The 12341-nt window shown below is 38.9% G+C and overlaps 1 protein-coding gene across 7 annotated transcripts in view; it reads left to right on the top strand.

Moving 5' to 3' along the window:
* The window catches only part of LOC104588028 (glycosyltransferase BC10-like), a 40288-nt gene that overhangs the window by 15187 nt on the left and 12760 nt on the right, over nucleotides 1–12341 (top strand). For 2 of the 7 annotated variants that reach the window (XM_088894617.1, XM_088894618.1), the window contains 6 exons: nucleotides 6749–6809; nucleotides 7327–7419; nucleotides 8184–8400; nucleotides 8502–9670; nucleotides 9769–9885; nucleotides 10030–10130. In XM_088894617.1, coding sequence (XP_088750743.1) covers nucleotides 9413–9670; nucleotides 9769–9885; nucleotides 10030–10130 — 476 coding nt within the window. In that variant the 5' untranslated portion in view covers nucleotides 6749–6809; nucleotides 7327–7419; nucleotides 8184–8400; nucleotides 8502–9412. Of the gene's footprint in view, nucleotides 1–6748; nucleotides 6810–7326; nucleotides 7420–8183; nucleotides 8401–8501; nucleotides 9671–9768; nucleotides 9886–10029; nucleotides 10131–12341 lie in introns of those variants that run through there. The other 5 variants (XM_010245819.3, XM_088894619.1, XM_088894621.1 and 2 more) reach the window with 4 other exon arrangements.

The raw sequence follows: 12341 nt of genomic DNA, 5'->3' as shown, positions 1-12341 counted from the left end.
AGATATTTCATTTTCTTCATTTATAACTACAGTCGGTATACATGGCTTTATTTGATGAAAAGTAGAGATGAAGTTCCTATGGTTGTTCAAAACTTCATGAATATGGTCGAGACACAATTTGAGAAAAGAGTTAAGATAATAAGATCTGACAATGCCAAGGAATACTTTGAACATCACTTGCATAGATTTCTTGAAGACTGGATCACTATTCACCAAAGTTCATGTAGTCATACTCCACAACAAAATGGGGTGGCTGAAAGAAAAAATAGGCATGTGGTTGAAGTTGCTCGAGGTTTATTGTTCCAAACTCATGTTCCAACTCGTTTCCGGGGTGATGCTGTTGAGACAGTTGTATATCTCATTAACAGACTCCCATCAAGGGTCCTTAACCTTCATTCTCCTCATCAACTACTCTTCCCTGATGAACCTCCATTTAATATACCCCTTAAGGTCTTTGGTTGTGTTTGTTTTGTTCATGATACGAGTCCTTTCTGGCGCAAGTTTGATTCTAAATCAATTAAGTGTGTATTCTTTGGTTACTCTCCACCAGAAAGGCTATAGATGCTTTGATGCTCTCTCTGGCAAGAGATATGTCTCTAAGGATGCTACCTTTTTGGAATCATCGTCATTTTTCTAGTTACCTCGTCCTTCTCTTCAGGGGGAGAATGCAAGTGAAGATTCGACTCCCTTCTGCCTCCTTGTTCCTACCTCTATTCCTTCCTCTCTTCGTACCTCTATTCCTTTTCCTCCTCCTCCTCCTCCTGTGTATCGACCTTGGTCCTGGCAGCAATTTTTCATCAGGCGCAGTAAGAGGGTGGCTCCTGAAGCAGAATGCCCATCACAATCTGATTCCCCGGACTCAGGTAATCTTGAACCTCCTAACAATCCTATTATTTATTCTAACCTTGATCTTCCTATTGCCATTCGAAAAGGGAAGAGGACATGTAGAAAGTATCCTATCACTAACTATGTGTCTTATGATGCTCTTTCACCTTCCTATTGTGCCTATATTTCTGCTATCTCTTCTGTTTCCATCCCTCGCAGTGTTACAGAGACAATGCAGTGCCCCCACTGGAAGGAAGATATGAACTAAGAAATGGAGGCCCTAATAAAGAACCAGACTTGGAAGGTTGTTCCTTGCCCCAAAGATAAGATTCCTGTTGGGTGTAAGTGGTTTTATACTATTAAGCACAAGGTAGATGGCTCAATTGAAAGATACAAAGCTTGACTTGTAGCCAAAGGATACACTCAAACTTATGGCATTGATTATCTGGAAACCTTTGCTCTAGTTGCTAAAATGAACTCTATTCGTGTGATCATGTCTCTTGCCGCCCATTACTTGTGGCCTTTATATCAAATGGATGTAAAAAATGTCTTCCTTAATAGGGACTTACAAGAGGAAGTGTATATGGACTTACCACCTGGGGTAAGTTTTCCTAACAGTGATGGAAAAGTGTGTCACTTGAAGAAGTCTTTGTATGGGCTAAAACAATCTCCAAGGGCATGGTTTGATAGGTTCAGGAATGCCATCTTAAAGATTGGTTTTTCTCAATCTCAGGCTGACCACACCTTATTTATTAGAAGAGTTGATGGTAGAGTAACAATGCTGATAGTATATGTTGATGACATTGTTGTGACAGGTGATGATATCACAGGTATCTCTCAGTTAAAGTCATTCCTTGCTTCTGAATTTGAGATTAAGGACCTTGGTGATCTCCGATACTTTCTTAGCATTGAAGTTGCAAGATCCAAGAAGGGGATTTTTCTGTCACAAAGGAAATATGTACTTGATTTGCTTCATGGGGTTGGGAAATTAGGGTATAAGCTTGTAAAAACTCCAATGCTGTTGAACTCTACTGAAGGAGAAGTTCTTCCAGACAGGGGGTATATCAGAGATTGGTGGGACGCCTTTTGTATCTTTGTTTGACTAGACCTGACATTTCCTATGTTGTTGGAGTGGTTAGCCAATATATGCATGAACCCAAGACATCTCATATGCAGGCAGTTAACAGAATTTTAGCCTACCTGAAATGATGCCCTGGCAAAGGGATGTTGTATTCCAACCATGACCATCTAAATATTGAAGCTTACACAGATGTTGATTGGGCAGGGTCCACCACCGATGATAGAAGATCTACATCCGGTTATTGTGCCTTAGTTGGAGGTAATGTGGTTTCCTGGAGAAGTAAGAAACAATCTATGGTTGCTCATTCTAGTGCTGAGGCAGAGTACAGGGCAATGGCTAATGGAGTGTTTGAACTACTCTAGTTGAAGACCTTATTGACTGAGATGAGCATCCAAGCAGATTTTCCAATGAGACTATATTGTGACAATCAAGCAGCCATAAATATTGCTCACAATCCTGTCCAACATGATCGTACAAAGCATATTGAGGTGGATAGACACTTTATTAGAGAAAGAATTGCTAGCGGAGAGATTTGCCTTCCTTTTGTAAGGTCAGAAGACCAACTAGCTGATTGCCTCACTAAAGGTGTTCACCATCCAAAGTTTGCTAAGAACCTTGCCAAGCTGGGCATGATTGGCATATATGCTCAGGTTGAGGGGGAGTGTTGAGAATGGCTAGATAGGGGTGTTTTTGGTTTTTTTCTCCTTTCTTATACTCTCTCATTATTTGGGCACCCATATAGGGGCCTTCTTGTAATTATTATTTTCTTAGATTATAGTGTATTCTTTTGAGGGTGTGAACAGTGAAAAAACACACACCTCTCGACACTTGCTCTCTTCTTCCCCTTCTTCTTCTTCTTCTCTTCTCTTCCCTTCCTCCTCTCTCTTGAAACCCTAGTTTCTACAACTAAAACGAAAAAGAATAGAAGAACAGTATATAAGATTTTGAATCAATGATAGTATCGATGCTCTGATACCATGTATGTACTTGTCTATATTCAGTTCTATAGAAGAAGAAGAAGAGAATAGAAGACAAAGAGGTTTAGAAGAAATGGGCAGCCCCTCTCTCCAGCCCTCCAAGACAACTTTTATACTAGGGCAATAAGAAAGAGATACAATGACAAATCTGCCCCTGATTAGTAGGTAGTAAGAAAACATAAAAACAAAGTAGGCCCAGGACCATTTAGCCGAAGAAGGAAGTTACACAAGTAAATGTTATGACATAACATAAATAGGCCCAAGCCCACAATGCTAGGCTACACAACGTGTATGTCTTTTTTCCTTCATAAATTGACCTTAGTATTACAGTATAAGAGTGGGACTCAAGGAACCTGGCAGCATTGACACACTTTGAGACAAGCTAGACAACTCACAAGGAAGATAGGAGTGATACGGCTATAGACTCACAGAGCAGCAAATGGTGTGGCCAATTCACTGTCTAGGCAAGGGGTTAGTAAAGAACAATTTTATTTGGGGGTTACAACTTAGCTGTGATTTGTTAAAACAGATAAGAATTAGGTAGCATCTTCTAGCCTAACAAGTCAGATCTTTAACCACTCATAAATACAGTTCTTTCCTCACAATCAATAAATTTTTTTCACTATAACCAATAAAAAAGAAAATTTGATAGGAGCCAATTGTAGAAGTGAGTTACATAAACTTGATGGTTGATGGACATTCAAGAGTGGTTGTGAGCTGGTTAATGAAAAACAGCCTAGTATCATGGCAATATCAAAACCAGTGTTTTAAAAGGCGTGGGAGGCGTACGCCTGGAGGCGCGCCTCCAGGTGAGGCACTCCCAAAACGCCCTGAGGCGTATGCCAGAGGCACTGACACCTCTGAGGCGTACGCCTCTTGCGCTTTTTTCATGAGGCATGCTAGAGGCATACGCCTCATGTGCCTCATGCACATCTGATATAAAAAGACAAAAAAAGGAAAAGAAAGAAAAGGAAAAGAAAGGGAAGGGAAAGAAAAAGAAACGAGCTCGCTTCGCTCGCTTGCCTCTGCTTCGACAAGACCCCCCCTTTGAACTAATGTTATGCATCTTTATTCTTCTTAATATAAAAGATTTTTATTAAAAATAAAGAAAAAATGAGATCCCCCCTTCCTCTTCATCCTCCTCCTAACCCCCCTTGTGCATTCTGAACTACACCTCACGCCTCTTAAGTAGCGGAACGCCTCGCGTCACGCCTCTGCGTTTTAAAACATTGATCAAAACATCATGAGGGAAATAAGAATTTTGGAAAGGGAAGTAATTAGCATTTTCAGTTGAGTTCATACATCAGCTAATTGTATGGCTGATGCCTAGATATGGATACTAAGATAAACAGATACGTAAAATGTGACATGATACTTCCTTTCCTAGATTGTGGATACTGTTATAGGTAGGGATTCACGATCTAATATGCTTAAATCATGCTTTTATATCTAATTTATGAAGCCAAATGTCATTTCTAGGACTTGACTCTTGCCAGACTTAATTAAATTTCTAACATGTACAGAATTTTTATGCTATAACTTGTTAAAACATACTTCAAAAGTGTTAATGCTATAGAGTACGTCTGGAAGTATCCATGCAGTATCCAGTATTGTATCTGAAACCGTTATGCCTACAGCAGGCATGTATAAGTATCCAGGTATCAGAGTTTATTCCATGGAAAAAAAGGGATAAATAGGATATAGTTATTTTGGGGATAATTAAAAGACTAATTTGTGAAACAAAAGGGAAACAAAACATCTCCCAGCCTAATCTGTAGGGATGTTTGGAACTACTTCATTCTTATTCTTTATCCCTTTCAAAAAAAAATATTTAAATAATAAAATGTTTGAGGGTACAGTAATCAACTCGACTTCACTTCAGCCATTAAGAAGCTCACAACTTAAAAACTTAATTACTAAATGACAAAGCAATAAATGATTCAGTTCAGCCACTTCAGCTGTTATCAAACAGTCCCTAAGGGCAGAACTGTCAGCTCTTATTTATGGACTGAGATTTGCATAGAAGAGAGACTGGACTGGCTTGCTTTGTTGAAGGAGATTATCAAGTTATGATTATTTGGTTTCTATTGGTTGAAGGGACATGGTGTTTAAGATGTGAAACCAGGATATTATTGACTTTCTTTCCCGTCTGTACTGCTCATTGAGTTGGATACTAAGGTCCTGCTAATGACGAACAGATATACTAGCCAGGTTGGGCTTTAACAAGAAAGAATTAGGGGTGCCAACCAAAGTGGTGTTTAACTTGGGCTGCAATCTTAAATAAAATCCAAACCATTGAAAATTTAAGGGCAAGGGGTATTATACTGGTGAACCAATGTCCACCTTGTGAGGAGGACTAGCAATCAGTATAGCACTTACTTCTTCACTGCCCTTTTTTCTTTCAGAGCTCGGGCTCATTTTGTCAAGCTCTTTGGCAAATCTTGGGTGTCTCTTAAGGATTTGTGCTTTATTCTCAGCTTGGCCTGAAGGGAATTTCAGCAAGAAAGGGAAGCTTCTTTGTCTTCCTCTCCTCTTGTAATCTGCTGGGTTTTATGGGGGAAGGAGCAACCAAATCTTCAATTGTAAAGCTTCACAGGTGGAGATAGTGATAAGGAAAGCAGAAAGGCTACTTATCTCATGGGCATCCCTTAAGAAGGAATTCAGCATGCTATCTTTTCAGCATTTTTGTAATAAGTGGGGTCAAATTATTGGTCACAACCCTGGCTGGCATTTTTATTTACTCTCTTTTTTTTGTATATGTTGTGAATAGCATACTCTGGGAGCCCCCTCTTCTCATTGTGGCTTTCATATAATTTCTGGGTCTATAATGGGGGGAGTGCCAGATCCAGGATAACATTTGTAATCTGCTTTATTCTTAGATTAGCTGATGCTGCCAACAATGGCTATTGATATTGTTTTGACTACCTCTCTAAGTATCTTAGAGAGTAGGGCTTCTCTATATATTCTCCTCGCTTTCAAAAAAATTACCATTAATGATCAGAAAAATTGTTGAAAAATGCCTAGACATGTTAAAAGGAGGTACTTCTCTGCACTGTTGCTTCACATTAGTAGCCAGAGCAAAGAGAGATGGTATGGTTCCACTGGTGCTGAACATTTGAAGAATGTAACAAATAGGAAAAGTGGTTACATAGTTTAAAAGATAAATCTCAGCATTAGTTCCCACAAACAAAATGCACTGAAAATTTGGAAAAGTGATCAATAATATTTATATTGAGGAAAATCAATGGATTCTGCTCAATAGATGAAGTGAACTTGAAACTTGAAAGGAACTATTAAGGAGATTATTTCCTCCTAATCAGTATTTGGTGAGGTTGTGTTGTTATCCCTGCTTTAAGGACTCAACTTTCTGTTTGTATGGGGCCTATGGGCTTTGAGAGAGTCATTGAGGGGAGATTCTTAGAAGTCATATAGGTTGAATCATTGACGAAAGAAAGATCCTGGGGATCTTTGAGCTCAAGGTTGATTCCCTTGTTTGTCTGGGTCCAAATATCTACTAATTTGATGGCTGACTCACAGAAGAGGGGACATTAAAGAGTGATATCAAGTGCAAAATGTACAAATAAAACCCAAAGGATTTACTTTTCTTCTCTTAATGGCCTTATCAACCTTCTTGAAAATTGGATATTTTAGAAAATTGTGAAAGGTAAGCTAGACATATCTTTATTTCAAAATTTATGACTTATGAGCATATTCTTTCAAGTTTCTTCTTCATGTTTGTCCATTTCAAGTATTAGCTAAATGTGTCTGAATAAGGTAAGAAGTTGTTAATGGCATTATTAGAGCTGGAACTTTTTCTGGAACTAGTAGCATTAAAAGTTTCCAAAACTATTGCTATTTTCACAAGGTACATGAATCTAACGTGCAGTCATTGGATTGGACCATTAAAGCTAAAACTATTTGTCCAGGTAATTTGCATTGAATTGTTTGGGAGTACAATCTCAGTAATTAATGCTACAGTTTATAGACAAGGACTTGTTTCATGCGATTCAACTCAACCCAACTATTGTCCATATGGAGTTGGCACTTTGTTTCATGCATTTCACACATTAAATTTCAACCTTTGCTTGTTTCATTTTAGGAAAGGATTTTGTGATGCAGACCATGTTTTGTACAAAAGTTTTGAGTAGCATTTCAATTGAGGAACTGAAATCAAGTCTCCTTAGTTTTTCCAAATCTTTCTAGATTTTATCCTGACCAAGCATTGGTTGTGGTTGTCTATTTCATAGATCAGATTTACAAATTGTTGTTTTTTTAAAGATAAGTAGCATTAGAATGTTAGTGATCAAATAAATAAATAATTATGTGGCATTGAAAGAAATCCTGTGCAATGAATTTCTCTGTGATCATGTTGATTGACCTTGAATGGCTTGGGATACTTGTATTTTCTGTTGTTGAATTTATTGTATTTGGTGATCTTTGCAGTTGCTGAACCAAATGGTTTGTGAATTCCCTCCAGGACACCCTTTATATAATGCTAGGCCTCTACATGATTCTCTTGGTCATACTCCACTTCAGGTCAGTGACAAAGATTCATATTTGAGTGAAGATGAATTCTATTTTCAAGTAAATGAATGTCTATTTGTATGAATTTTTTTATTTAATTTTGAATAGATTTTTTTTAACTGGATCAGAACGTTGCTAACTCAATGGTTAGAGTTTTTCTTTCTTTCTATTTTTTTTTTCTGAAAGCAAACTCAACGGTTATGTTTGATGATTAATTCACGTTACCTTCACATTTTTAGGCTCATTTAGCATGAGTGGACATGATTGGACAGGGTTGTTTATTGTAAGCATGGATGGCACAAATCTTAATCCATTCCAAGTAGGACATTGTTAAACATGGAAATTTGCATAAGATGGTTTGGATAAATGTCATTATTGTGAAATTTAGGCTGAAGAGAAGTATATTTTCATACTGGCACTGTCCATGATGTCTGCTTCCCAATCCCCAAACAACACATACACAAATTGGACCCCACCACTAACTGTTTTCTGGTGTTGCTTGTTTTTCAATTACTGAAATTAGCACATAAAGATGTTATAACATCGACACCAAGCAGGGGAAGTGTCCCTCTTTGCCGTACACTGTGGGGATCCATGTTAGTTTGATATCAGGGTAGCTCCACTCGATTGCTTGTACATTACATGAGGATATGGGTTCCTATATGCAGCAGATGGAATTCCAATTGAAGGCCCATAAAATAGTAATGCAAGTTGAGAACCAGGCAAATTTGTTTTTTATTAGTTGACAAGGCCTTGTTCTGTTTGTTGGATTGCAGGTTGTTGCTGGTGCCTTCCTGGTATTTATTATAGCGTATCTGATGAAGAACTCCAGTTAATGACATTGCCAAGCCAACATCGTAAACCTTTGGGAAGAGAACAAAGAGCTCTCACTTTCCCATTTATTGAAAGGTTATAAAACGATACAAGATCATGGTTTCGGGGACCAATACTGGCTTCTTCCTTTTTGACATTGGACCAAATGGGTGCAGCCCGGTCAGCCCCACACTGCTATCCCCTATGCATAGATTATTTCACAGCCAACAGTCTAAACGTCAATGTAACTTACGCTTCTCTATCTTTTTAACTTTGTACAGAATAGCTGGATTGAAGATTTGGGGCTCCCATTTGGAGGGCTTCTGTGTTGATTGAACTGCGTTGACTGGAGCGGCTTCGGAGTTCGGAGAAGTTACCTAATGTAGCTTCAAGGAAAGTCAATTGTTTGGCTTGTATAAACCTATTTTTGGTTTTTTCAGTTTTTTTACGAAACATGGCTTAACAGCTTGCTAGCATGTAACGCCCGAGGCCGCCGCAAGAAAGCCCTTCCAAACGAACACTTGCTTACCAACTCTCTCTCTCTCCTTAGTCCTTCCTTTTAATTTCTTCAGTGGGGCCAATGGACGAATGGGTCCAAGGTGGTAGACACCGCCATCCTCTGGTCTCAACCAAATCAACAGCCCAAAAGCCAAAATATTTCGAACTTGGAAACGCGGGGCGGCGGGGGGTAGACTGGCCTGCCCCGCTGCCGCTGGCCGCAAGGGAAGGTGATTGGGGTAGGTTGGAAACACGCTAAGCGTTGTCGTCGTCATAACGACCCCGAAGTTCCAACTTCCAACCGATCTATCCATGCTGGACGGAATTTCGTAACGTCTACTGAATACACAACAAAAGCACTAACGGTTTTAACGGTTATGCTGTGGGGGTGCGGACCACTTTCAGATCTTCCCCTATCCATTGGATAATCTTAACCATCCATCCATCAATCATAGATCATCGATGAGTTGCAGTTTAGTGATAAAAAAATATTAATTAAATGAATAATGTTAATTAAGCTCTATTTTTGTTTATTTATGTTTTAAATTCTCCGAAAGGGCCCTTCTCAAGCCTCTGTTTTTACGCTTTCACTGAATGCAAAAGCCTTACGCAACAGCCATTTAAATGCTTCGTTGGCTTCTTCGCCTCTCCCTTACTACTTTCACATGAGGGAGATCTGGAACTAGAAGAAGCCATGACGAAGAAGAGACCTCCGTCTACTCTACGCCACGTCTTCTGGTTCGGGACGAAGCTCGTAATCTCAATATCCATCGTGCTCTGCGTTTTCGCTCTTCTCAGACTCCACTCTCAGTCCAAGCTCCAATCTTCCATCGCTTCCTCTCGCAGATCTCGTAGCTTGGATGAGCACTTCGATGGCCCTTCCAAGGTTGCTTTTTTGTTTCTCGCACGAAGAAATCTTCCCCTCGATTTTCTATGGGAGAGCTTCTTCGAGGTCCGTATCTTTTCTTTCAATTCTTATTGCTTTCTTCTTCTTTAGGAAAAAGGAAAAACGATGTAGGAATTATGTTCATTGAGTTTGGGAGTTTACAGAATGCAGATGCCGCAAATTTCTCAATTTATATTCATTCAGAGCCTGGTTTTGTGTTTGACGAATCAACAACGAAGTCGTCTTTCTTTTACGGTCGGCAGTTGAGCAAGAGCATTAAGGTAATGCATTTTGGAAGGATTTGACTTGGTTTATTCCTTCAGCTAGTTCCTAGTTTCATATCATTTCGTTTCTTTTTAGTTTTTCCTTCCTTTGAATTGTTTGCCATTATTTTGTTATGATTGAATTGACTCATTTGCATGCAGGTTATGTGGGGAGAATCGAGTATGATTGAAGCTGAGAAGTTATTACTTGGAGCAGCTCTTGAGGATCCAGCAAATCAGAGATTTGTTCTCCTCTCAGATAGGTTGGTTACTTATTTCTAATATAGTTTGCTTTCCACTGCGACTACAAGATTTTTCTTGAAAAAAATTTGCTGAACCTGGGAAAGATGTTTGGGATAGTCATTTATTCTTGTAGCTACCACATGGAGGCTTTCAAAGAAAGCTTGAGGTTTTAAGCAGAGCTAGGCAGCGGTTAAATGTGGCTTCTATTAAATCAACTCAGAGGACCTTGATAGTCAAAATTGAGTTTGTTGATTTGATTCCAGTACGGAAACCAAACAACTCCATTTTACTCAACACTTCTGCTCGCCTTCCTTATTAGGAGGTTTCTTGTGAAACTATTCCTTTAGTTAGTCCAGGAGCTGATATTGAAGATACTTTCCTGAATGACAGCCCGCTAGGATATCTTAGTGGTTACAAGTCTTCCCAAAGAATTTCCTTTGCATAGTTTCAAGGTGCTGAGCAAGGCTAGGCGATGGGAGGCATCTTGTCACCTAGTCAGTAGGCACCTTGGCATTGCGTAAAGCAGTGGGATTTTTTTGAATAAAAACTATGAATCCTAGGGCAATTCCCTAGGTTCTATAGCAAGGAGTAACCATCTTTCATTATTAATTATCTATAATCTTCATAAAAAAAGATTATGAAGTGTTGCAAGAAAGTTTAGTTGATCTGGTTTTTCATTTGATTGATATCATGTTTGTGTTTTATTGGAGAGTTTCATGAAAGTATCATGGTCATTTGAACTAATCACTCAACATGTTAACCTACCTTGATATTTCTAAATTGTTATAATAAGGTAGTAGAACCTAGAAGCAATCTCCATTTTTCCATATGTTAGCAGGTTGTCAGTGTGTCATTTGGAGTAGCAACAAGAGGGTGCACTCATTGGATAATTTGGTTGATAGCATGTTGTGTTTTATTGGAGGGTCAAAATAAAGTGTTGTGACCATGCGAACTCTTTGTTCCACATGTTAAGCTATCTTTGTATTTCTTGATTGTCAAAGTAAGGCAGTCAACCTTAGAGGCAGTGTTTTAAAAGGCGTGAGCAGAAAAGAAAAGGAAAGGAAAACAAAGAAAGGGAAGGGAAAGAAAGAAATAAAGAGGTTAAAGAGGAAGATAAAAGCTTGGAAGAAAGATCTATTTGGAAAAGTGGAGGAGTCTAAGGAAAGAATTACCTCAAGGTTAGAGGAGTTTGATAAGAAGGAAACACTTGGGATTCTTAGTGGGGGAGGAAAGGGAGGAAAGGTGGACGTTGAAGTGTGAGCTGGAAGTTCTAAGGAAGGACGAAATTTCTTAGAGACAAAAATCTAGGTGTAAATGGCTTCTGAAAGAGGATGGTAATGCAAAGTTCTTTCATTCTTCAGCCAGTGGTAGAAGGTGAAAAAAAACAAATTGCCAAGTTAGAAGTGAATGGACAAGTGTTAACCAGGGAGGAGGAGATTGTTAAGGTGAATTCAATAAGAAAAAAAAGAAAACAGAGAATAGAAGAAGAGAAGAGAATGTAGTTAGGCTAGAGTTGCCGCCCCACTCATGACTCAACTATTTATATGTTTGCAATTTAAAACATAGTGTAGTTCCACTAATGCCCTTGCTGCTTACATAAACAACACAACTAACATAAACACAGTAATACAAATAACATAAAACAAAACAAACATGCAGTGGGGACCACATTAATAATTACTGCTCTACATCTCTACAGGGTCCATAGGCAGCAGCTGTTTTGGGCTGTTCTGTAATCTTTTTGGGCTTGTTTCCAGCTGTTTGTTGTAATTTGTAACTTATGTAACTTGTTTCTCACTCATTAATAAATTGGTTCCTCCTTGCTGATCATAAAAAGGGAAAAGAAAGAAAGAGGAGAAAAAAGAGAAAAGGGAATGGAAGGGGAGGGGAGGGGAGGAGAGGAAAGATAAATGAAAGAAGGTTTGGGTCGGGAATGGCTCACTTCGCTTGATTGCCTCCGCTTTGACAAGACTCTCCCTTTCATCTAGTGTTAGGCATTTTCATTATTCTTAAGACAAGACATCTTTCATAAAAAAAAAAAAAAAAAGATCCTCTTTCTTCTTCTTCCCCCATAAGGGGGTTTATGTCTCCTGCTCCTCTTATGTTTTGAACTACACCTCATGCCTCCAGGAAGATGCCTCCTGTCATGCCTCTGTGTTTTAAACATTGCCTAGAAGTATAGTTTTCAAGGTGACAAGGCGAGGCTCAGTGATGGTTTATTTATTTATTTA

This window comes from Nelumbo nucifera, chromosome 1 (genome assembly GCF_055504915.1).
Source record: "Nelumbo nucifera cultivar China Antique chromosome 1, China Antique-T2T, whole genome shotgun sequence".
In the NCBI taxonomy this organism is placed as follows: Eukaryota; Viridiplantae; Streptophyta; class Magnoliopsida; order Proteales; family Nelumbonaceae; genus Nelumbo; species Nelumbo nucifera.
The sequence above is the reverse complement of the archived record's forward strand: the minus strand, read 5'-3'. Positions and strand labels throughout refer to the sequence as shown.